The 27,135-nt window shown below is 36.3% G+C and overlaps 1 protein-coding gene across 1 annotated transcript in view; it reads left to right on the top strand.

Moving 5' to 3' along the window:
• Positions 1-27,135, top strand: part of SLC15A5 (solute carrier family 15 member 5) — a 93,926-nt gene that overhangs the window by 41,430 nt on the left and 25,361 nt on the right. The window contains 2 exon segments of the mRNA XM_003365157.3: positions 15,787-15,975; positions 26,139-26,270. Of these exon segments, the coding sequence (XP_003365205.1) occupies positions 15,787-15,975; positions 26,139-26,270 (321 nt within the window).

Here is a 27,135-nt window from a genome sequence, read left to right as displayed (position 1 = left end):
TTACTCCTTAGTCAATGCTGAATATGTTCTTAAAAATTAACACAGGTAATAAACCTAAAATACAATGCTTGGCCGTACTTCTGAACCAGTAGCAAATTCATTAAAAATTAGTATGTGATTCACGGTTTCAATATAGCACTTCTTCAAATAGTAAAGTGTATAGCAATGCTTTTCAAACTTTTTTTTCCAGCTTTATTGAGATATAGTTCACTTATAACATTGTGTAAGCTGAGGTGTACCACGTGATGGTCTGGTACACATATATATTGCATAATGTTTACCACAATAAGATTCGTTAACATATCGTTTACCACACATAATGACCATTTTGCTGTTGTTATGGGGAGAACATTAAAGCTATACTCTCATTTTGCAAAGTGAAAAAATTTAAGACATCTTAAACACATCAGAACACAATCAGGAGACCATAAAATATACGCTAAAGTCCATTCTGATTGCACTGTCCTCTGCCTAGCTGTGGTCTCTCAGGTACTGCCGTGGAACGAGAAGACAAGTGCTGGCGCAGCAAAAGCAGGCTCAATCTAAGAATCAGAGATGTGGGTCTTAGCTTCTGCTTGACCATTGAGCTGCTGCTGGGTGGTTTTGAAGAGCCGCCTGACCTTTCTTGTCTTCTAATTCACTTAGTTTTTCCACTGAGGGGCATACCCTGGATAAATGGTGGGTCTGTTTATTCTGTAAGACCTTTACAATCACTCCAGATGCCATCAGTGCCTGGGGCATAGTCCTGACACATGGGGAAGCTCTATAAATGTTAGCTAGTGTTATGAGTCATCATTTGCAGGAAACAGGTCTCCTTGTTTGGTGGACATAAACAGAAAGCAGAAGGAGTTTGAAACTTGAGAAATATCATCTAACAGTAACCTAATGTCTTCTACTTGAGAAATAATCTCATTGAAATAGTCAGGATCAGGCAACTGAAAGATTCTCTTCTCTTGGTTAACCTGTTCTTATTCTTAATTCCTCCTCTTTAAAGATCTGTGGAGACCATGGAGTCTTCTGGTAAGACATGATGACATTTTTTGCTGTCTATTTATAGAAGTTACATTTTAGGGTGTGCGCTTCCTGTTCTTTACCAAGGCCATCGACAAAGTCAATCCAGACCACATCTCAGGGTAGATTTGTCTTCGGAAAGAACTCCAAGTGACTTAACTTGCCTTAGTTTATTTTATTATCTTCAATTATAGAGGCCTTTAGTACATAACTTTTTAAAATTTATTTCTTGAGACAGTAACCCCAACATTATTTATTGTAATAGGCTTAGGCAAACTATAAATCTTAATAGATTTTGACAATCCCTAAATTTTAAAAAGTACTCTTTTGTCTGCCAATGTAGAAATCCCCAAACCAGTGCTTACTGAATGCCCAGCACTATTTGAAGATACAAAAGAAAAGTAAGACATTGTACATATCCTCAGACAGTACACTATTAAAAAAGACAAAATGGGAGTAAATTTATATTGCAAAATGCTGAAAACTTTGGCAGTCTCGTACAGTATCATGAAAATCCAGTCGGAGCTTCCAAATTATGCTTAATTACTAAAAAAACTTTTGAATTGAGCAACTTTAGAAAAATATGCTATACAACATGGCTGAAAGAACCACATTAAATATCCTTCCAGAGAATGAGAGATCTTAAATTCACTTTAAATATGTCCAACTTCCTGTTGGACAATGCTCCACTCCTGTATGTTTGAAATCATGTCTATTCTTAAAGAAAGGGTTTTTTTTTTTCCTGGATAGAGGAAAGTTAGACAGAGTTATCTAATATATTTTTTATGTTAATGAACTAAATATTCCCCTTCAAGATTGGTAGCAAGACTTGTTGGGCAGGAAAAAAAAACTAGACTCACTTTTTAAAACCTGAGCTGTGTTCCTCTGAGTACAGAATACTGAATTCAGTTGTTTTAAACCAGACTTCATTCATTTGTTCATTTACATACTTGTTTATCTATTTGCATAATATTTTGCTATGGGACTATAAAAAGTGTGATGATATGCATCTTTTTAACTGGATGCTTGCTTAAGTTTTCCATATTCTGCTTATGATTATGAAAGATTAACAAGTTTTATCAGGACATATAACACAAACTTAGGGTACTTTTTGATAGTAATTTATATAACTGAATTAGCCTAATATTAAAATTTCCTTTCACTTTAAACCCAAGTGCCTTGAAAATGTGAGTGAAGAATATAAGTATATAAATTATGAACAAATAAATATTTATGAGTTCCTAATTTGAAACTAGGCACCTTCTTATCCCATTTAACCTCATGACAAGCCATCAAATAGGTCAAGGGTCACAAAGATGGTGTCATTTGAATTCAAGTGTTCTCATTGCATTATTATTATTATTATTACTGTTATTATTATTACCGAAGTTAAATGATCAGTGTTAATTTGGAATCCTTACTGCCATTTCCAATTAATGCCATGAAGTGAATGAAAAACTTATTTTGTCACCACAAAGGGCAGTTACTCCTTAGACCCTCCAATTCCCCACTCCCTTCCACATGTAGTCATTCCCCTACCGCAGACCATTCCGTTTACGAGGCAGATGGTGCAGGCGATACTGATGCCTAGAGTTTGACAGGGAAAATCACAGCCCAGGCCAAGAGTGAGGGATCGCAAAATCTCACTCAGTTTGGCAAACTAGAAATTTAATAAAGGAAAATATAAGCTTACTTTTTTTATCAAGCTCATGAAGTCACAAAAGAGGGGTTTCTGATTCAAGATAGGACATTCCTGAGTATATCACCTAAAGAAATCAAGAACTGTATCACAATACCAGTTATGAAAAGCCTCCAAACCTTCCAAAACTGTGAAAGGCAAAGGCCTGATATGCTCAGAGTGTTTTATCAAGACTGTATGTTCCTCATGTTACACGTGAATGGAGTTATCTATTTAAGGTCAATCTTAATTCACCAAAAATCTAGAATCAGTGATATCATTGTAGGATTTATCCTGTGTCATAATTGGACATACTTCATTTTAGCCTTTTTCAGTTCAAAAGTGTTTACACCATGAGTATTTCCTTTCCTTACCATTAATTAAAATCCTGCAGAATGTGACATTTAATAGTTAGTGCTGATACACACAAGTATTAATCTGACTAAAATTAGCCTAATTAAGACTGTTATTAAGTCTTACACAAAGTATAAGTGTACAACACAGTAGGTAGCAATTATCTTGGCTTTTAAACAACATTTAAACTGAAATGTGAGTGAAATATATTCGAGTATCTGGCAGACCTTCCTCTTTAAAATAAAAACCTGAAAATTCAAATTCTAACTAAAAGTCCTTTCTAATATAAGTAAGAACAATTTTCCTTTTTACATAACTAGTAACTTCTACTAGTTCTAATAATTGGCAATGATACAAAGGGTCTTTTTTGGTTGGAATCAAACTTGAAAAATTAAAAAGTGGGTTGGGGATCAAATCACCTTTATCAAAAGTAAGATTATTTTAACAAAACTACTTTTTCTCTGTTACAGTTTTAGAACTAAAATATTTTTCCAAGAAACACCACCATGCATACCCATTGCAAAATACCTGATCGGAGAAACTGTGTAAATACCAAAAAAAGTAACATGTAAATATCTATTCTGAATAACTTATTCATTTAGCTGTTCATTTGTTTAATAAAAGCACCTCATGTTCTCAGATTCTTATTTTTAAAGTTGATGTCAACACTGGAATTAAATTGGCGGTGAAATAGACCATCTAGTACACTATATGGAGCAACTATTGATGCCTTAGAGATACATTTGTGTATCTGACCTCCATGTAAATGAGTTAACCTGTTTTACATGCAGAAGATAAAATGTAAACTGAAGCTGAGTCTCCTGAAATGAATTCCAGTGGTCTAAAGGAAAACAAAAGATGGAAGATGGATAGCTCAGTTCAAATATAGGAACACCTCAAAATAGGAGAAACCATAGAAGCAAAAAACATATGCCATTCTTACAGTGGATGAGAAATATCTTCCACAAAGGCAGCAGATACAAATGACAATAAAATTATAGCTGCCTTTATGAGAGTGGTTAATGGCCACCAATATGTCCTCACATGAGTGAATTTCCTATGCTGGGGGATTTGCCAAAATCATGGATCCAAGGACAATTTCTGAAGGACTCAATAGAACCTCATACTTAGGGTTGTGAGCTTACATATCAGAGACTCATACATCAGACTACCCAGAAAAAAACCATAATTTTCTCAGTGAGTAAATTTAGTCAGTAGAAGAATCTTTTATCTGTTTTTCAGTATTAGATTTTGCTTCAATATGAAATGGCAAGTGCAAATCTAACATTTGAATAAATTCTAACTTTCTTTTATTTCATTGTGGTCTAATTTGGAAAATTATTATGTGGTAGGATAATAGAATAAATCATAAGAGCTTCAAGACTCTTAGGGACTCGTCTGCAACCAGATGGCCAATATTAAAACATAAATTATTTATTTGAATATAATATCTCCTTTGGAACCATTGTGCTTTATCTTGTAAGTACAGATCTGCTAGAGGTTTAAAATGTGTGCATTCTGATAAACTACACTCTGCTTTGGATATGTTATGATTTCATAGAAGTTAAGAATAAAAATGGAGCGGATTAAATTTAAGTTGGAATCAGACCTTGTTTTGAATTTTAAAAAAGTCATTTTTCACTGGCGCCAGGGGGCAGTAGCAAATAAAAGGCAAATGCAGTTACCTAGATCCTTCAGGTGAAATATGCCTTGCCCTAAAATACCTGGGAAAATCAGTTAACTATGTGTGATTTGCTTGAAATTGTCTAGAGAACTGTCTTTTGTTGGATTTTGCTAGATGAGGTCTCAGCACGCTATGCTAGAGTAGTGCTTCTCAATGTTTAATGTGTGTAGGAATCTTCTAGGGATCTTGTTTAAACGCAGATCTGATTCAGTCGTCAGGGTGGAGCCTGAGATTCTGCATATCTATCAAGCTCCCTGCTACCTACGCTACTGGCCAGGAACTAGACTTTCAGTGTAAAGACAGAAGAGGCCAAAAGACTGATTTCCTAAGCATCATGCCTATGTACAGGCAGCAATAGCCCAGGTGAAAATGGTGCAATGTCTCATCAGGTCAGAGGTAAAACTCAGGAGCAGGCAACAGAAGCTGATGACTAATCCTGGGGTTGGCCAACCACCGCAATTTATGGCCCAAATCTGGCCCGTCATCTGTTTTTGCTTGGCCTGAAAGCTGCCAATTGTTTTCACAGATAAACATTTGCAATTGATTTGATGATAGGAAACAATAACTGAACACCAGTCAAATGAAATTGCATCACCTCCCTCAAAAGAATTGTTTTGAATTTCATCCATAAAAATTTTGTAGAAATTTATTTTCTCTCTTGATAGATAAGTGCTTACATATCTTCAAAATTTTGCCTTTTGTCCCACAAAAACTAAAACATTTACTACTGGTGTTTTCTATAAAAAAAATTTGCTGATCCCTTGTCTAAATTATTGCCTTTAATACCATAAACTTTCCTGGATAAAATATGAGCCTTTTTATATAGCACAGGTGGTAACCATGAAAGGAGGGGGGCATTTTGTTACTTATCTAGATTACCCTAAATTAGTTAGAATGAGGGTGGTCATAGAAGATACTCGTAGAATTCAAATTCTAAAACAAGAAAACAAAGACAGTTTGGAAACTTATTCCTACCCACCTCAACACTTTCTTTAAAGTTCTCGTAATTATCATGGATAATATAATTTGCGCAGTTGGAACAACTTAATTTGTGTGTAATACCTGAACATACCTGTATTAGTCTGCTGGGGCTGCTGTAACAAGATACCACAGACCAGGCAGCTTAAACAACAGAAACCCCTTTCTCACAGTTCAGGATGGTAAAGTCTCAGATCAAGGTGTGGGTGGGTTTAGCCTTTCCTGAGGCCTCTCTTCTTGGCTCACAGATGGCCACCTTCTCGCTGTGACCTCACATGGCCTTTCCTCTGTGCACACACACCCTTGGTGTCTCTTCCTCTTCTTATAAGGATACCAGTCATATTGGATCAGGACCTCACCCTTAGGACCTCATTTAACCTTAATCACCTCTCTAGAGGCCCTATCTCCAAATAGTCACATTGGGGTTTAAGGCTTCAACATATGAATTTTGAGGGAACACAAGTCGGAACCTAGCAATACAATATATATATAAATTCATCTCTGAAATCGGGTTACATATTATGCTGGATCAGCAGCATTTTTTTCTTTCTCAGTGGCACCTAAGTACATGTTTCTTCTTATAATTGAATTAATCTTAGATTCAGGGAAACATGGTAGATCAGAAAACAAATAGTACTGGGAGTCTTTTAATAATAAGTAGCAGTCTCCAGCCCCGGCTTTCTCTACCATCAGTCACAGTTTCCAGACACAAATCATTTTTAAATCTTTAGGTGTTGTTTGCATAAGTTAATATTGCTAAATAATATGATTACAATGATATTTTTATTTAAAACAGTAATCAGATATATATATATAAATAATCACAAAACCAAAAAAAGAATTTGATTCAATTTTATCACATAAAAATTTATTTTTCTGTACTTAATAAGTATGTGATTTTTCTCAATTATTTAATTAAAAATTGTTTTCCTGGGGCTGGCCCCATAGCATGGTGGTTAAGTTCAGTGCATTCTGCTTTGGTGGCCTAGGTTTGTGGGTTTGGATCCCAGGTGCAGATCTACACCACTCATCAAGCCATGCTGTGGCAGCATCCTGAATACAAAATAGAGGAAGATTGGCACAGACAGCGCGGGGCCAATCTTCCTCACCAAAAAAAAAAAAAAAAAAAAATTTCCTTAAATTTGCAAACTGCTCTGCCAGTTTCCCCTTACTATTACTAGCTTTTTGCCAGTGCTAACCCACATGGGGTAATGATGTACTAAAGACTCCTTTTCCTCTGAAAATCTTGCAAACTTGGAAGTCTTTGTTTAGCAACATCCTAAGAAAGGGTATGTGGGAGGTAAATTTTCCAAGAACTTATATGACTAAAAAGTCTTCCTTTTGCCCTTACACTTGATTAATTGGTTGTATATAGAATTCTAAGTTGAAAATCATTTTTCTTCAGAATTTTAAAGCAATCATCCTGTCATCATCCAGCTATTTGAATAACTATTAAGAAGCCCAGTGCCCACTAATGCTCATTCATGTGTTTGTGACCTCTTTTCCAACTGGAAGTCTCTTTTCTCTATCCGTGATGTGCTAAAATGTCACGCTGTTGTGCTGTGGTGAAGGTCTTCTCAATCATTGTACTATTGACAGGTAGGCTCTTCCAATCAGAGAAATTTTCTCTTATTTTTGAAAAATAATTTCCTCTTCTCCATTTTCTCTATGTTTCTTTTTTGAACTCCTATTGATCTGATGTTGGACCCTCCTAAAATGATCCAATAAATCTCTTTAAGAAAAAAAAACCCTTTATTGAGATATGATTGACCTACAAAAGCTATACATATTTAATTGATGAGTTTGGACATAAGTATGTGTTCATCTAAGAAACCATAACCATAATCTAGGCAACACACACATATATATCACCTCCAAAAGTTTACTTCTGCCCTATTTATTCATTTATAATAATAGCATTAATTATATACTATATTTATATAATATAACATACTTATATAAATACAACATTTGTAATTCTCTGTATGTGATAAAAACACAATATACAATCTACCCTCTTAACAATAGTATACAATAGAGTGTTATTAGCTATAGGCACTATGCTGTACAGAAAATCTCTAGGACTTATTCTCTAGCATAATTGAAACTTTGTACCCTTTGACTAATAGATCTGCATTTCTCCCTCCCCCCAACCCCTGAAAGCTACCATTCTATTCTCTGTTCTGTGAGCTTGATATTTTATACTCCACATATAAGTGATATCATGTAGCATTTGTTCCACTGTGTCTAGCTTATTTCACAATGTTCTCCAGGTTCATCCATGCTGTCACAAATGGCAGGATTTCTTCCTTTTTAAGGCTGAATAATATTCCATTGTCTATGTACACCACATTTTCTTTATTTGTCTGTAGATGGACTTTTAGGTTGCTTCCATGTCTTGACTTTTGTGAATAATGCTGCAATGAACATAAAAGTGCAGATGTCTCTTCTAGATCCTGATTTCCAATCCTTTGGATACACACCCAGAAGTGGGATTGCTAAATCATATGGTAGTTCTATTTTTAATTTTTTGAGGAAACTTCCATACTGTTTTCCATAGTGGCTGCACCAATTTACATTCCCATGTATAGTGTATAAGAGTTCCCTTTTCTCCATACCCTGGCCAACACTTATAATCACTTGTCTTTTTGACAATAGCTATTCTGACAGGTGTGAGGTGATATCACTTTGTGGTTTTGATTTGCATTTCCCTGATAATTAGGTATGTTGAGCACCTTGTCATGTACCTGTTGGCCATTTGTATGTCTTCTTTGGAGAAGTGTCTATTCAATTCCTTTTCCCATTTTTTAGTTGAATTATTTGGGCTTTTGTTGAGTTGTAGGAATTCTCTGTATGTTTTCCATATTAACTCTTTATCAGATATGTGGTTTGCAAATATTTTCACCCATTCCGTAAGTTTTTATTCTGTTGTTCCCTTTGTTGTTCAAAAGACTTTTCTGTTGTTGTTGTTGAGAAAGATTGGCCCTGAGCTAACATCCATTGTCAATCCTCCTCTTTATGCTTGGGGAAGATTGTCCCTGAGCTAATGTCTGTGCCAGTCTTCCTCTATTTTGTATGTGGGATGCCTGCCACAGCATGGTTTGATGAGCAGTGTGTAGGTCCAAACCCGCGAACCCTGGGCCGCCAGAGCCAAGCATGCAAACTTAACCACTATGCCACCCAGCTAGCCCTGAAAAGCTTTTCAGTTATGTAGTCCCACTTGTCTATTTTTGCTTTTGCTGCCTATGCTTTTGGCGTCATAACCAACAAATTATTGCCAAGACCAATACATTTCCCCTATATTTTCTTTCAATAGTTTTAAGGTTTCAGGTCTCAACTTTTAAGTCTTTAATCCATTTTGAGTTAATTTTTGTGAATGGTATAAGGTAAGGGTCCAATTCCATTCTTTTTCATGTGGATATCCAGTTTTCCCAACACCACTTGTTGAAGAGACTATCCTTTCCCTATTGTGTATTTTTGGCAGCTTTGTCAAAGATCAGTTGACCATATATGCGTGGATTTTTTTCTGCACTCTCTATTCTCTTCCATTTGTCTGCATGTCTGTTTTTATGCCAGTACCATACTGTTTTGATAATTGTACCTTTGTAATATATTTTGAAATCAGAAAGTGTGATGCCTCCAGCTTTGTTCTTCTTGCTCAAAATTGCTTTGGCTTTTCAGAGTATTTCATGTGAATTTTAGAATTGTTTTTTCTATGTCTATAAAAAAATGCCATTGGGATTTTAATAGAGATTGCATTGAATCTGTAAATCACTTTACATAGTATGGACTTTTTAACAATATTAATTATTCTAATCCATGAACATATGACGTCTTTCTATTTATTTATACTTATTTATACTTTGATCAATGTTTTAGAGTTTTAAGTGTACAAGAGTTTCATCATCTTGGTTAAGTTCATTCCTGAATACTTTATTCTTTTTGTTGCTATTGGAAATGGGATTGTTTTCTTAATTTCCTTTTCAGATAGTTCATTGTTGGTGTATAGAAACACAAGCGATTTTTATAGGTTGATTTTGTATCCGGAAACTTTAATGAACTTTTTTATTAGCTCTGAGAATTTTTTGTGTGAAGTCATTAGGATTTTCTACATATAAGATCATGTCATCTGCAAAACACATAATTTTATTTTTTCCTTTATACTTTTGATGCCTTCTATTTCTTCTTCTTGCCTAATTGTTCTGGCTATGACTTGCAGTAATATGTTGAATATAAGGGGTGAGAGTGAGCATCCTTGCTTTTTTCTTGATCTTAGAGGAAAAGCTTTCAGTTTTTCACCATTGACTACAATGTTAGCTGTGGCCTTTTCATATATGGCCTTTACTATATTGAGGTGCAATTGTTGAGAGTTTTTATCATGAAAAGGTATTTAACTTTTTCAAATGCTTCCTCTGCATCTTTTAAGATAATCGTATTTTTTTTAATACTTCTGTTAATATGATGTATCACATTTATTGATTTTTAGATGTTGAACCATCCTAGCATCCCAGTAATAAATCCTACTTGGTCATGGCGTGTGATGCTTTGAATGCATTGTTGAATTTGGTTTGCTAATATTTTGTTAAGGATTTTCCCATCCATGTTCATCTGGGATACTGGCCTGTAGTTTTCTTTTCTTTTAATGTCTTCATCTGGCTTTGTCATCAGGGTGATGTTGGACTCATAAAATGAATTTGGGAGTGGTCCCTCCTCTTCTGTTTTTTGGAAGAGTTTATGAAGGATTGCCTTTAATTATTTAAGTTTTTAGTAGAATTTATTGGTGAAACCACGTGATCCTGGGCTTCTCTTTGTTGGGAGGTTTCTGATTATTGATACAATCTCCTATGGCTATTGGTCTGTTCAGGATTTATATTTCTTCTCGATTCAGTCTTGGCAGGTTGTTAGAGTCTAGAAATTTATTCATTTCTTCTAGGTTGTCCAATTTGTTGGAGTGTAATTGTTCATAGTAGTGCCTTATGATCTTTTATATTTCTATGACACTGGTTGTAATGTCTCATCTTTCATTTCTGACTTTATTTATTGAGTCCTCTCTCCTTTTTTTTGTTTGGTCTAGCTAAGGTTTGCCGATTTTGTTTATCTTTTCAAAAAACAAACTCTTAGTTTTGTTGATATTTTCTATCAAAAACTCTATTTTCCATTTCATTTATTTATGCTGTAATCTTTATTATTTCTTCCTTCTGCTAACTTTGAGCTTAGTTTGTTCTTTTTCTAGATCCTTGAGATGTAAAGTTTAAGAAGATTAAAGTCATTTCAAGCATCCTTTTTGGCCTTGAAATGGAATAAAACTAGAAAGAATAACAAAAGGAAAACGGGAAAACTCACAAACATATGGAAATTAAACAACACACTCTTGAACAACCATTGGTTCAGAGAACAAATCAAAAGGAGAATTAGACAATATCTCAGGACAAATAAAAAGGAAACTATAACATGCCAAAACTTATCGGATATGGCAAAAGCAGTACTAAGAGGGAAGTTTATAGTGATAAACACCTACATTAAAAAAGAAAAAGATCAAATAGACAATATAACTTTATATCCCAAACAAAGGCTCACTAATATAAGTTGCCATCACTCTAATTTTACCATAGACTCTCCATCTTCAGCTAAACCCATCAACAATGGTAGTTGAAAATTTTTCCCCTCTATTCTCTCAACTTCATCCCCATCCACTCACTCTTGGCAAGTGACTAGCCCCTCTAAGTTGCAAGCTCAAGGTCATATGGTATGTATCTCCTCAAATCCACCTTTCTATTTTTCAACGTTTTCTGTATTCTAAATATTCTGTACATTTTCTCTTCTCTTTCAAAGGATGACTTTTTTTCTCCTACCCATGATTAAACTTTTTGGTGCCTTGATCCTTTTCTCTCTCTTACATACTTCAGGATACTTTTATATTAGTTATTTCTTGCTTTTATATCTTAAAATTTTCCCATGTACAATGGCCCCTCCCCTCTGCATACAAATATGGCCAAGCCTTCCATGTCTTATCAAACAGCTCCCTGTGATCCTGCTAACTTCTATTTTTTTTCCTTTTTTCTGCTTTATCTCCCCAACTCCCCCCCCCCCCCGTACATGGTTGTATATCTTAGTTGCAGGTCCTTCTAGTTGTGGGATGTGGGATGCCGCCTCAACGTGGCCTGACGAGTGGTGCCATGTCCGCACCCCAGGATCCAAACCCTCGGCCGCCACAGCGGAGTGCGCGAATTTAACCACTCGGCCACAGAGCCGGCCCCAATCCTGCTAACTTCTTAAGCAACTTGTTTAGCTTTCTGCTTTCCTACACGCCAAACTTCTTCAAAGAATTGATGACACTACTTACACATATTTACCAGCTACTGATTCTTCAGCTCCTTGCTTTCTGATTTCATCATAGGAGTTCTGTTGAGTTAAAAGGTAACCAATAATCCATTCACCAATACAGTTGACTTGTCACATATTTCATTAGCCTCTATATCTCAAAATATTTAGCTCAATGGTCATTTTTTTAAATTCATATGTGTATGTGCATATGTGTGTGTGTGTGTGTCTGCATGTATGTATGTGTGTTGCTTACTGTGAATCTGGGCACTTTTCTTGGTAGTGGAGACCCATAAGCAAACAAATTTGGTTCCTATTCTCGTCAAGCTTCCAATCAAGTCACTGAAACAGATGTGGTAAAAATGAACACACCAAAAATATTTAAATTCAAATTGTGGTAAGTGTGGTGAACAAAATGGATATTATGGGGAGATTAACAGGTAGGATCTAATTTAGATCATGAAATGCATACCTGAAGGATAAATAGGCAGATAACGAGTAGGGAAAAATAGTTCAGAGAGAAAGAAGAGCAAAGCAAAGGCTCCAAAGTGGGAATGAGGTTAAAATAGTCAAGAGAGACAAAGAAGACCAATGTGGCCGAAACGTGGTCACAGAGGAAAAAGTAGCAAGCAATTAGAGTGAAGTAAGTACAGACAAGATCATACAGCCCTGTTAAGGATTTTGGATTTCATATTAACCGTATGGAAACCCATAGAAGGAATTTAAGCAGAAGAGTAACACTTAATTTGCATTTAGATCAGATTACCTTGACTGTTATTTGCTTAACAGGTTACAGATGGGCAGCATTGGAAACAGGAAGCCCAGTTAATATGCTATTGCATATAGTCTCATTTAAAAATGATAGTGGATTGGATTAGAATGATGGCAGTGGCTATGGAGAGAAGTATGTTGATTCACAATATATTTTGGAAATAAAATCTGGAGAACTTAATATATTTGGAGGTAGGGGAAAGGAGAGAAGACTCCAGATTTCTCCCTTGAGTACATGAAGGCACTGGAGGAGATGCGGAAGAGGGTAGGAGAAGAATTAAGGGAAAAGATCAAAAGTACTGTTTTGTGTATTCTCCTCTTTGAAAATTTCCTTTAGACATTACCTTTCTAAATTTTCTTTCAGTGGTTGTACTTCTTTTTCTTGCCCCTAAATACAAATATATTTGAACGCATTACTTAGACATTCTCTTCTTTCCCTCCCCAATTATCTTTCAACTTCACCAGACCCTAAATTGCAACTCAGTAGATGATTCATTAGTCTTTCTCTCTTAACTCAACCAAACTTGTGATTTGTTTGTTTGTTTGTTTTTGGAGGAAGATCAGCCATGAGCTAACATCTGCCTCCAATCCTCCTCTTTTTGCTGAGGAAGGCTGGCCAGGAGCTAACATCTGTGCCCATCTTCCTCTACTTTATATGTGGGATGCCTGCCACAGAATGGCTTGCCAAGGGGTGCATAAGTCCACACCCGGGATCTGAACCAGCAAACCCCGGGCTGCTGGAGCAGAATATGCGAACTTAGCTGTTGCACCACCGGGCTGGCCTCCAAACTTGTAACTTTTGATTCGCATTTTCAGTTGTTTTCTGAGCACTTCTCTTTGGATTACTCCTTTGTACCTCTAACCCAAGTAAAAATCAAATTCATTTTGTCCGTATCTACTGTGGGTCTTATTTATGTTATTGTCACTACCATCTTTCCAGTCACCTGGACTCGTATTCAACATTGACATCTGCTTTCTCCTTGCTCCTTGCTTCAACTGCTATGGTTTTATCAGTAGAATCTATCGCATCCTAGGTTTCTACCCTGTATATTTCCCAGAATTGGGAGCCCTGATTAGAACTCGAGCCCCCATTATACTTTACCAAGATTAGTTTTCAACTTCCTGGCTTTCTTCCTACCTCCAACATCCCCCCCATTCTATTAACCAGCACATGGACTTTAGAATAATCTTCCTAAATGACAATTGTAATCATTTCACTTGTGTCTAATATCTTCAATGATTCCATTATCTTCAGAGTACTTTCCAAATTCCTTAAAAAATATTAAATACCTCTCATGACCCCAATCTATCTTCTCCAGTGATTCCTAAATAGCTTGAGGTTCTCACCATTCTGAAAATTTGTCCGACATTTTCACAACTCTGTGCTCTTGTTCATGCCATTTGTGCTGCCCTCACCTATTCATATTGAAATACTTCTTTCTTTAAAGCATAAAATGCTTTCTCTCACCTCTCCAACTATAAATAAGTTCTTCTTCCTACATTCCCCAATAGAATATAAGTCTGCAAAGACTGAGAACAGATATTTTTCATCTTATATCCCCAGCTGCACCTAGCATATTGCCTTGAATATAGCAGGAACAGAGTAAGTATTAAATGGAGTTGACAAATTATCTCTCTTTCTGATGAGCCTGTAATGTTCCAAGTCATCTAGACAAATGTAATTATGTGATGAATTTGATCTTAAACATAGTTAATATTGAAATTCATATTTTTTCTGTGAGCTGTTTACAGAAACAAAATTTCTACTTCACTATGGATGGGCCTTTATGGAATTTAATTTAAAGTAGTAATAAATTTTAAAAACTCCTCAAATTTTCAACTGCTATTCAAATTTCCTCATTTTTTTACACCTTCTATTCCTTGGGGAATAAGCAAACAGCAGACTTTCTGGATACATTTAAATGCTGAGATATAATCAAAAAATTTACCTACCAGTTTCTCTATCAACCAAAACAAACACTAAGCTATTTAAACATTAGGTTGATTTTTCTGAATTGAAAGGTTTGCCTTATCTGAAATTTTATGCACGTTAGCAAAATGTGACCATCTCTAAATTTCAAGTAAATTCCGTCAGGCTAAAGTTTGCCTCTGCTCTAACGATCGGATTAAGTCCAATAATATGAAAGAGAAATTGAGAATAGGAATGGTTGCAGTAGATATAAACTATTAAAACAACTGTAACAAAATCCCTACTCATTTTCAACCAAAATTTCCTAGACAATTCCTTAAAAGTAAAAGAAGGAGAAAAGCTGGACCACTATCTGAATAATTGCTTCCATTTGTACTCTTAACCTAGCTAATCTACCTTAAAAAATTCTTTTTCCTAAACAAAAGTTTCTAGTCTTTGATTCTTTAATAGCTGCTTTACTTTTTCTGCGAAGATTGGAAAAATGTCAAAAAACTGAGGACTGATAATGCATACACGTTATTTCAAAACCACTTTTTAAAGAATAATTAAAACTTATGAAGAGATCATTTTATTTTAAATTTCCCCCAAATCGTTTTTGACTCATATACCTAAAAAAGTTATCAAGAATGATATATCTTATCTGGGGATAAAAGTTCAAAACCATTGCTTTATCTTCAACAATAACTGCTTCTAATTGCTACCAGGAAACCTTATAATAATACCAGTACATTATATTATTTAAATTTCATAGCCACTCAGCAAAGTAAGCATCGTTAACCCCATCTCAGAGCTGAGGAAAGTGATAATGACATTAAATAACTTGCCTGGAGCTGTGTAACTAGTAAGTCAGGAAATAGTCAAAGCAGCCCTTTCAAGAGATCAGAGCCTAAGCACAGGATGGTCATACAACACAGTTAACTGGCAGCTGGATATCCCTAGGGCAAAAAAAAGTTGAGGAAACACTCCCTAGTGTCAATGTATAAGAAATAGTATGACCTGTTACGCTTATTTCTAGCTTTGTTTTTAATTTTTTTTTTCTTTTGCATTCTTCTCCTTCAGTTGCTGGAAATCTTTCAGCTGCATTGTCTGTGATGATAGCTGGCTTCTTGCAAATACACAGAAAACACTTCCCTCAAGTGGAACAGCTACTTTCAGGCAAAGTTTTCACCGTTTCCTCCATGCCCTGTTTCCACCTGATTCTTCAGTACATTTTACTTGGAGTGGCTGAAACATTGGTCAGCCCTGCCTGTGAGTAACAATTTTGTCATCTAATATTAGAACGTATTGGGCCTTTACACAGAACATACCACCTCAATGGGAACATTCAAGTGATTGGCAATCTATTTACTCCCTGGAGATTTCCCACAATGCTTCAGCTTCATTTAAAAAAAATTGCCTAATTTCTCTTCATTCTTCTGCCACATACAGAACAACTATTAATTCTGCCTAAATGCAGACAGAATGAAAGATTAACCTGGTTAAGGGAAGTAACCATTTGTTCATATACACTACAGGAGGCAAGACCTCTGCTAAAACCTAGAAGACAACTCCAATATAGATGAAAACTCTCATCTTCTCTCCTACGTTCTCTCTTCCCACCTCCCTCCCTCTCACTCATAGGTAAACTCACATGTACACTCCCTCCAAAAATAAATTTAATGTACTTTGAGAGTGTATAAACATGTAAATGAAATGAAATTTTCAGCCAATTTTCCAGATAACTCAATGTCTTTAAATTAAACTACACTACATTGTGTGATCACTAGTGTTTCATAAGACAGCTTCAAAATAACTTTACCAAATATCAAATATTTTCTGGATTATCTAGATTGCTTATATTAATTAAAGCAGCTACTTTAAAATTCATCAAAATTTTTCCGTGACTTTTTGCAATACAGTAATGTGTGTGTGTGTGTGTGTATCAGTATAATCTATTACATCTTCTATTTCTACCTTCCTTATATTTCCCTGCACTGGGAGCCCTGAGTGTAACTCAAGCTCTAATTACACTTTACCAAGATTATTTTTATAACTTCCTAACTACCTCCAATATCTCCCTCATTCTGTCTACTGAGCACACAACCTTTAGAGTAATCATCCTAAATGACAACTATAATCTTTTCACTTGTATCTAAAATCTTAAATTATTCTATTATCTTCACAATTTCCAAATTCCTGAAATATATATATTTAATAAAGATATATGTACATATATATATACATATATAATACCAAAGTAAATCACAGAAAAAAGTCAAAATAAAATTAATAAAGTTTGTGTAACTATAGTCATATATGTATGTGTTAGACTTGTTTTTTTAATCATTTTAAATCACTTCATTCCTTATATTTTGCATAATTAAATTATTTTTTGAGATTCTAAGATGTGTTTCTCGAAGTGTATCACTGTTTAACACTGTAAGGAATAGAAAATAAGTATAAAAGAATGCGACTACACAAACATTTGTGACTTCCATAATGTTGTTTCCAGAAAATTGTTAGAAGTAGTCAGCCAAAATTTTCTGGGCTAGATGTGAAGAAAGGTAATGAGTGAAGGTGATGAATGAATACAGCCAGGAACTTCCTGGCCAGCTTAGCAATAGTGGTTCAGAATACAAAAGTCAGAGAGTTACTCACAACTGCAGACTGTTAAATAGGCAGATCATGTAATGTAAATCACTGAGTCCAACCCTCCTTGATTTACCCATCAAGAAGCTGAAGTCCAATGAAGTCGATTGACTTACTCACTATATACATCATGGGGTAAGGACCAGAAGACTCTGTTTTGATTTCCAGCTTTGTCACTTACTACCTGTGTGATCTGAGAATTCATTTAACCTCTAAGTTTCACTTTTCTCATCTTTCAAATGAAAATAATTATAATTCTTCCCTATATCACAGCATCAGTGTAAGAATCAATGGAAATGGGAGACTACTTCTTGAGAATCAACTGACATCAAATGTGAAAGCGTGTTTTGAACTGTAAAATCAAGAATTACTCCTCTGGGAGGCCGTGCAGCATAGTGGTTAATATCCATGGTCTTAAAGTCAGACAGATGTGAGTTCAAACTCAGTTCTGCCACAGACAAGCTATGTGAACTTGGGAAAATTATTCTGCATTTCTGAGCCTTTCTTGTCAACTATAAAATGGGGAAGAGTTGTTGTATGGACTAAATGTAATATTTTATGTAAAGGAAAAAGCAGATTGTCTAATATAGAGAGAGCACTCAATAATGAGCAGGTATAATGTGTGCTGTTGTTATTATTTCTGTTATCATCTTTCACATGAATTAACAGTACCAGACTCAGGGCTCAAGCACAGATGTCCTGCTCACAGCTTTTTCTACCACACTTGCCACAACCTAAACACCAGGACACCTGGTAGTGTGGGCAGAATAAGTCATCCTCGATCCCGTTTTCCCCTTACTTCTCACCTTCAATCCAGAAGCAAATCTAATCAATACTCTGAAATGTAATCTCAATCTGGTCGTGTCTCACCATCTCCTTTGTGGTCCACCTCATCTGCGTCACCATTGCCTCTACCTCCAATTCTCTGAGGGCCTCCTAACTTGTCTCCCTGCTTCCTTTCCTGCCCCCTGAGTCTATTCCTTTCAAAACAGCTATCATGCTCTTCCCAAAATGTAAGTCCTATTCCCCTGCTTAAAATTACATAATAAGATTTTGGAGACAAATTCCTTAAATGGTAACTAAGACTCCACGTGATTTGGCCTCTGTGTACTGCTCCAACTACATTTTGTAACATTCTTTCCCTTGAACACTTCACTAGAAATTTGATGATCTTCATCTTGTGTTTTTAAGCTGTCAAATTTATCTCTGCCCCATGGGCTTTGTACTTGCTTTTCTCTGTCCGGAATCCCCTTTCCTCTGTTTTCAAGTGGCTGGCTTCTCATTATTGAGTTTTCTCAAAGACCATCTCTTCAGAGAAGCCTCCTTGGTCATCCTATTACTTTCCAGTTCATAGCCCTATTCTATTTTTTTTAATAACACTTGTCAGAATCTGAAATTATCTTATTTATATGTGTATGTTTACTGCCTGCCTCTCGCTATGAGAATGTATAGTCTTGAAGTCAAGATTCTTATCCTTTTTGCTCATCCGTGTGTTCTTCTATGTTCCTCCTTCCTGAAAAGTGAATGTACAGGGTAGGTGACCAATAAATATATTTTGATCGAATAAACAAATGAACAAATGACCTTTACAGCTATTTCTATGCAAGCACAATAAAAATAAATTATTCAAATTACTGACAATATCTTACAGTGATGGCATTAAGGAAGGAAGGACAGTGGATCACTCCCCAGATTTCATTGGAAATTTTTTACCTTACCAAGTCACGTCATACTTTGGAGATGATCTACAAGAAAAAAAAAACATAGAAAACTTTTCAAATTATGTCTTAATTATAAAAATGTGTACCCCAGCTATATCATAACCTGTGTTTATTTATCCAAAAAATACTGTGTGGGTGTCTACAATGTGCCTTATTCTGCTCTAGGAGCTTAAGACACCTCAGTAAGAAAAAAAAAAAAGAGAGGCAAATTTATGCCATTTTAGAACTCACATTCTATCAAGGGAGAAAGATAATAAACAACAAATGTAATAAATAATTAAATGATAGAACATGCTAGAAGGTGATGAGTGCTATAAAAAAAGAAAAGATGGAGCAGGATAAGGGAGATCAGGAATGCCAAGCATAGGAGGGAGCACGTTGCAGCATTAAGAGACTGGTTAGGAGAGGAGTCACTCACTCAATGAGAAGTGACATTTGAACAAAGACTTGAAAGAGTTAAGGGAGTCAGCCACATGGATATCTGAAAAGAACATCATGGTTGGCAGAGGAATCAGTAAATGCAAAGATGGGAGTGTGCCTGGCAAGAAAGTGCAAGGGGGTCTTGTGCGGTTGGTAGATAGTGAGGAAGGAAGATATGAGTAAGAGATGAGTCAGAGTGGCCATTGTAAAGACTCTAACTTGGGCTCTGAATGAAATGGGAAAAGGAGTGACATAATATTACTTCCGGTTTTAAAGAACCCCTCTCTCTACTGTGGAGAATGTACCATAGTGAGGAAAAGGATAGATGAATTGAGACAGTAATCCAGGGAAGACAAATATTTCCAACCAGGGAGGCAGTAGTATAGGTTGTGAGAAGTGATCAAAGTTTAGTTATATTTTGAAGACAGAAAAATAGGGTATGAGAGAAAGAGAGCAGTTAAGAATGCCATCAAAGTTTATGGCCTGAGAAACTGGAAGAATGGAGATGCCATCTAACGAGAGATAAAAGGCTACAGGTGAAGCAAGCTTTGGGGAGAATGGTAAGAGTTTATTTTTGAACATGTTGAAACTGAGATGTCAAATAAAGATATCAAATAGGCAATTAGATATCGAAGTCTGGAATTTGTTAATGAGATACGGGATAGATGCAAATTTCAGAGTCATAAGTTTATCAGTGGTATTTAAAGTGATAGAACTTGTTGAGATCATCAAGGTAGTAGTGTGGACAAAGAGCCAGTGTAGAAAGAGAAGAGGATTCAAGAACTGAGTCCTGAAGCACTCCATCATTAAGTCATCAAGAAAAAAAGATAAATCCAAAAGGAGATAGAAAAGAAGTGACTAGTGAGAAAAGGAGCAAACCAAGAAAGCAATACCTTAGAAGTCAAATGAAAAGAAAGTATCAAGGAGGAGGCAGTGATGAACTGTGCCAAATGCTGCTGATAGATCAAATAAGATGAGGACTGAGAATTGACAATTGGATGAAGCCATGGTTAGCTGTGATTTCGACAAGAGCTTTTTCATGTGGGGCAAGGGAATGCACAAAACCTGATTGGAATAAGTTTAAGGGATAAAGGGAAGAGAAAAATTGGAGCAGTAGCTAACAAAGGAATGGGGTTAAGAGCAGGTTTTTTATTTGTGTTTCTTCGTTTTTAAAGAAGGAAAAATAACAGCATAATATAGTATGTTAGTGAGAATGATTCAAGAGAGAGAGAAAATTGATGGCATCAGGGAGGGGAGAATACTGGAGGGAGAGGGATTGAGATCTGATTTACAAGTTGGGGGTTTGGCTTTAGATAGTGGCAAGGCTGGTTCATCAATAGTAACAGTTTGGAAGGCAGAGTATGTAGGTGCAGAAAATTATGGTGCATAAATATGGTGTGGAGATTCTGTGGAAATTCTCTTCGATTTTTTCAGTGAGGTAGGAAGCCAGACCATGAGCTGTGAGTAAGAGTGGAAGAGTCATTTGGGGGATTTGAAGAGAGAAGAGAGATAAAAAATTGTTGTCTACAATAATGGGAGAGTGAATGAACTAGGGAGATATAAACTGTTGCCAAAGAGCATCAGGAGGCTGTTTAAGGTTTGTGGGCAGGAATTCAAAATGAGCTGGTCTACCAAAAAACAAAAAATCACATAGCATTGGAGATTGGACTGGTGGTTACCATTGGGGAAGAGGGGGGAGGGCAAATGGGGTGATTAGGGTCACATGTGAGGGGATGCACTATAGTGTTCGTGTGGTGAACATGAAGTAATGTACACAGAATTCGAAATATGATGTACATCCGAAAAAAAAGAAAAATTAAAAAAAAAGAAAAAAAAGAATGATTAGGGAAAATCACTCAGGAGAATGAAGAAAGATAATGAAGGAAAGATAAGACAATAGAACAAAGCGATTGAAAGAAAAAGCAATGATCTTTTTCCTTTTGAGTACCTTGTACCTGATAAAAAGAAGCCATGACTTCTGGTTTCTCCTCTGCTGTAATTTAATAATATTTCTTCCTCTTAATTTAAATATTATCATCTTTCATATCAAACTCTAAGCAGTTACAGCATCTAAATAATCTGGAAGTTTGACAGTCCCATTTTTAAGAGTTTAAAATATAACTTATGATCAGGTAAAAAAAAAAAAAAATGAGCTGGTCTACAGGGTTGTGTGTTTTTCTCCAGCCACATTAAGCTGCATGGATATAGAAGCAGAGATGGCAGACAGTGAATTGTTTTGCTAATCATGGTCCAGAAAGCAAAAGACTGGCAAAGGAGTGAGGGGATGTGAAAGAATATGATTATAATAATTGACCATGGAACTTAACTTGGGTAAAAAGAGTAGAGGCGACATGAAGGGTGTGAGAGAGGTGAAAAATAATGAAAGGGGCAATGGTGTGGAGCTCCAGGAGGAGTACAAGCATTTTTGTTGTTGAGTAGTAGTAAACTGGGAAGACAGAAGGCGGTTGTCAGAGGGGGAAGCACAAAATGAAGACGATGAAGTGGATGCAGTTATTGGTCTAGGGCATGGGTTGGCAAACTTTTTCTGAAAAACGTCAGATAGTGAATAGTTAGGTTTTGTACACCAGACAATCTCTGTTACTGCCCAACTCTGTCGTTCATAGACAATACAAAATAAATAAGCACTCACAGACAATACAAAATGAATGAGTGTGGCTGTGTTCCAATAAAACCTTATTTATAAATAGGTAGCAGGCTGGACCTTACCTGACCATCATTCATCAACCTCTGGTCTGGGGTACAATGTTCAGGGTGTGACCATGAGTGTGAGTGACCAAGGTAGAGTGGAGGACAAGGATGTTGGAGAGGAGGTTAAGGAACTGAGAAACCAAGCTTTGGGAGGATGGAAGGTTAGAAGGATGATCTATATGTATGTTAAAATTGCCAAGACTTAAGGGAGGAATAGAACTGGAGATTGTGACCACGAGAAAGGAGCTAATGACTTCGAATAACAGAGGAAAATGTCCTAGAGATTGGCAGACCACAGCACAAAAGAGAAGTATTAGGGGATATAACGAGATGACATGAGATTCAAAGCTGAAGCTTTTTAGAGATGAGGAAGAAAAAATGATCTGAAAGTGGTAATAAGATAAAGTTCTATTTTCTGGTACTGTGGCACTTCTCCGCATGTTTAAAATAAATTCGCACCAAACACAATACACGTATTTAAGCTGATTAAGAACAATTGGAGTAAAAGAAATTTCCAGCAATGAGTCCCCAGTACCAGGTGCCTCAGGAAGGTGGTTATGGCCCTATAGTTTGTAGATGCCACATATGCCGTGATGGGCATCTTTGCAAACACTAACCAGCCACTACCTGGAGGCACATTACAGCTCTCGTTGGCAAGACCAGCTTACACATATGCTTCCAATGTTTTGTACGGTGTCCTTATAGTAAAATGAGAATTTTAGAATAGTGGCAGACTTGTTGATAATATCTATACTATAATGTGCTACAAGAAGTATCATGGAGCCTAAAAAATCAAGTTGATGATCAATAAAGTCGAAAAAGATTAGAACCTGCATGTAGATGCCTGAAAATGGAGATTCGACGACTTGAAAAGCTGTCCTATAAAAGGGGACCAGAGGCTTTCAAAACGACTAAAATGACACCAAAGAGAGATTAACCAGCAGGCAGAGAGCTGGCAAAGTGTGTTCATGAATTATATACTGCACCAGAAGTTCTAGCAAGAGAAAAGCATAGGATTAATAATTAACTAGCAGAGTAATAATGGGCTTGTACATTCTGCTTTTTCTCAGTGAAAGAAATCGGCCTACTTAGACTTTCTGCCCATTGTTTGTCTCCTCGTTTTTATAGAGAGAAAAGTTCATCAGCCAAATCCTTTTTGCAACTGTGAATTATTTCTTCCAAAAGCCTCTTCAGCAGTTCCCTCACACTTTCCTTCGAATCTTCCTGAAAAAACTTGTGAGCTTGTCCCCAGGATGCTCTGGTGATTTGCACTGCACAAGAGAGCTGTGGTACCCACGGCCCCTTGCCACCAATAATGTGAAGGCCTTCTCCACAGTTTTTCATTTATCACCATCATTATCTTCATCTCCAATAATTATTTGTGGAATTAGGTACCTGTTTAGCACTGCCCTCAGTAATGGGCATATCTCTGCTCTCTGCCCTCCCAGAGTTTAAGATCCAGGAAACACATTCCGATATCTTTTCCCATCCTCAGCCCCAGCACTCAGCACCTTTCTTGGAGCACAGATAGGGGCTCCTTTAAAAGTTCATTGGGGGCCAACCCTGTGGCATAGTGGTTAAGTTTGCACACTATGCTTTAGCAGCCTGGGTTCACAGGTTCAGATCCCGGTGCAGACCTAGCACTGCTCATCAAGCCACACTGTGGTGGCATCCCACATAAGATAGAGGAAGATTGCTACAGATGTGAGCTCAGCAGCAATCTTTCTCAAGCAAAAAGAGGAAGATTGGCAATAGATGTTAGCTCAGGGGCAATCTTCCTCACCAAAAAAAAAAAAAAGTTCATTGGCTAATAAATAAAAATACGTGGACGACACACAGAAAGAAAACAGAAATGCTAAATCAATGCAGGAAGGAATATTAATACATTTACATCATGTATTAGTAAGTTCATTTGTTTTTTTTTTTTGTGAGGAAGATTCACCCTAACATCCTTTGCCAGTCTTCCTCTTTTTTTTTTTTGTTTGGGGAAGATTAGCCCTGAGCTAACATCTGTGCCAGTCTTCCTCTACTTTGTATGTGGGATGCCACCACAGCATGGCGGACGAGTAGAGTAGGTCTGCACCAAGGATCTGAACCTGCGAACCCGGGCTGCCAAATCCGAGTGCATGGAACTTTAACCACTTGGCCATGGGGCTGGCCCGCAGTAAGTTCATTTAAAAGTGCTGGACAAATGCAGGGTTTCACTGGGGTAAAGTCACGTAGTGAAAATTTCCTGAGACAGAAGAGAGGAGAGAATAAGATCTCTTTCTTCTTATAGAGAAGGAAACTAAAGGTTTAGTGGTTACAGTATATTGGTTTTCTATCACCACTTTTCTTTTTTAAATGAGCTTTAATGTTTATGTATGATGTCTCATTGTAGGAAAATTTGCAGCATACAAAAGAGTAAGGGGAAGAAAACTTAAAAATCCAATAATTCAACCACTCAAAGCTAAAACTGTTCATATTATTTAATGTATTTCTTTACAGTTTTTTGCCACACATATACAAAAGAGAGACAGTAGTATAAGAAACTCCTGTATGTCCATGTTCCAGCATCAATAATTTTCAACTCATAGCCAAACTTGGCCTAGTGTTTAGGCCCTCTACCCTCATTCACATACTGTCTTCCTCCTTGTTGCATAGTTTTGAAGCAAATCTCAGATGTCGTATTATAATGAATATTTTAAATATTCTGCAGGTATCCCTAAGATTGCCTCTCTCTCTCTCTTTTTTTTTTTTTTTTTTTTGCTGAGGAAGATTTGCCCTGAGCTAACATCTGTGCTAATCTTCCTCTATTTTGTATGTGAGCTGCCACAGCAAGGCCACCAACAAGTGGTGTAGGTCTGCACTTGGGAACTGAACCCTGGCCATGGAAGCAGAGCATACCAAACTTAACCACGAGGCCACAGGGCCAGGCCCCAATATTGCCATATTTTATATAGTTATGTTAATATGGTATGTACAAAATCATATATACTTATTTTCATCTATTTTTAATATCAAAAAATTATTTTTAATTGGAATTTAAGAAAAATTTACCTCCTTGATTTTCTTTCAGTTTCTTGCCACCGTCATTACTATTACACCAACAATGATTTAGGGAAAAAGAGATAACCATTTTGGAGACCCAATGCTTAAGCTATTGTCTCTCTTTAGGTACCCTCTCCTTTAATGGGATCATTTAAGTGAATATAAAGATATAAAGGGCTTTACATGGTGCCTGGCACAAGTAGGGGCTATTTGATTGGTGAGATCAATGTTGTTAAAAATAGGTCACCTTTATTCAGTCCCTACAAGTCAGCATTGTAATAAGCACTTTGCATATATCACAGCAGGTAAGAGTCCCAGGCCCTCCACAGGTGAGTACTGGTATTACGCCCATTTTATAGAGAAGGACAATGAGGCTTGGGAAGTTGAAATAACTTGCATAACATCACAGAGGTAGTAAGTGGTTGACCTGGCATTTTAGCACCATCTTGTCGAACTCCAGAGTCCAGGCTCTTAACCTCTATGCTAATTTTAAATGATAAATTCAAGTTTTTCATAGAGAACCTAACCATTTGCACAGAATCACAGTGTCAGAGAGTTACTGATAAATGGTTGTGACATTTTGTAGTACAAGACTCATCTCAGACCAGAGTTCATCAGAAATATTCAGATTGTGGTGAAATTTGTGTGAGTATAATGAGACACTTAAGCACCAAGTAATCAAATTTTCCTTATAGCTGTACAAGAGTATATTTTCCTATATTTTATTCCTTGTAGACACCTGTAAATTATAAGATCATAATATATCTTACTGTAGTAACTTTAACAAAGTCCAACCCAAATTTTGACTGCATCAATAAACTTTCTTTGAAGTATAATCAGCACTAATTTGAATAAAAGTATTTTAGAGAAAATGTTCTAAATTCTGACCCCTTTTTCTCTCAGTCTCTGTAATATCATACAGATTGGTTCCAAATACCATCAGAGGACCCTCTATGAATTGTTTGACACTGTTCAATGGATTCGCTTGTTTCACAGTGACACTGCTGGTGGGGTTGGTATAGCTCATCTCAGAAGGTAAAAACAGGTTCATGGTATGCTCATGTATATATTGATTTGATGACTAGAGAAAACCTTAAGACAGGGGCTTTGCCAGTGTAGTCTTTTTTTTAATTGATCCACTTTTGCAATTAAGATAGAATTAAGATAGGAAATAGACTCTTGCTGTATTCATTAATTTCTGGGAATTGTTTTTTCTTTTGATAGGAGGAGGTAATTACAGAATGTCACTTCTCATGAAATTCTGTCTGCTGTCTTTTTTTAGTGTATTTTAAAGCAAACAGGTCATTATATGCTTATTAGGTCTTTCAACGAGGCCATATTCAATAATGCCTCAGTGCTGGCATAGATAATCCACAGAAACAGAAAGTCCTGTGTAAATATGGGAGGATGGAGTATCTGGATGACCTTTTTTCCTTGTAATTTGCCAGAAGTCTCATCTATGGCACCAAAGAGAAATTGTGAGTTGAATAACAAATGATCTTGGAAAATTTTCCCCATGGAGAATTTGGTCAGGACAAAGAACCAATCTGAAAAATTCACATGCAAACATAAAAAGTATTGCTCTTACATGTGCTGGTGGAAAAATCAGACAAGATGACTATAATGATTAGCTGTCACAGTGACATGTCTTTGGCTGTATTTTAAATCTACAGACTTTTTCCTTTATTTGTTCTAAAATGTTAATATAGCTTAAATTTTTAAGAATTTCCTTTTGTTTATTTTATGAAAAACGTCACAAACTTATTCTTCTTTCCTTGCAAAAATACTTATAGTGGTGTACTTAAAATAATGTGAAGAAAGTATTGGTTTGTGTTCTCTTGTCACAAGCAAATTTAATTTACCTACTTGCAAACTATGGAATAATTAGTGTCTATGAGTA

Source organism: Equus caballus, chromosome 6 (assembly GCF_041296265.1).
Source record: "Equus caballus isolate H_3958 breed thoroughbred chromosome 6, TB-T2T, whole genome shotgun sequence".
Lineage (NCBI taxonomy): Eukaryota > Metazoa > Chordata > Mammalia > Perissodactyla > Equidae > Equus > Equus caballus.
The sequence above is the reverse complement of the archived record's forward strand: the minus strand, read 5'-3'. Positions and strand labels throughout refer to the sequence as shown.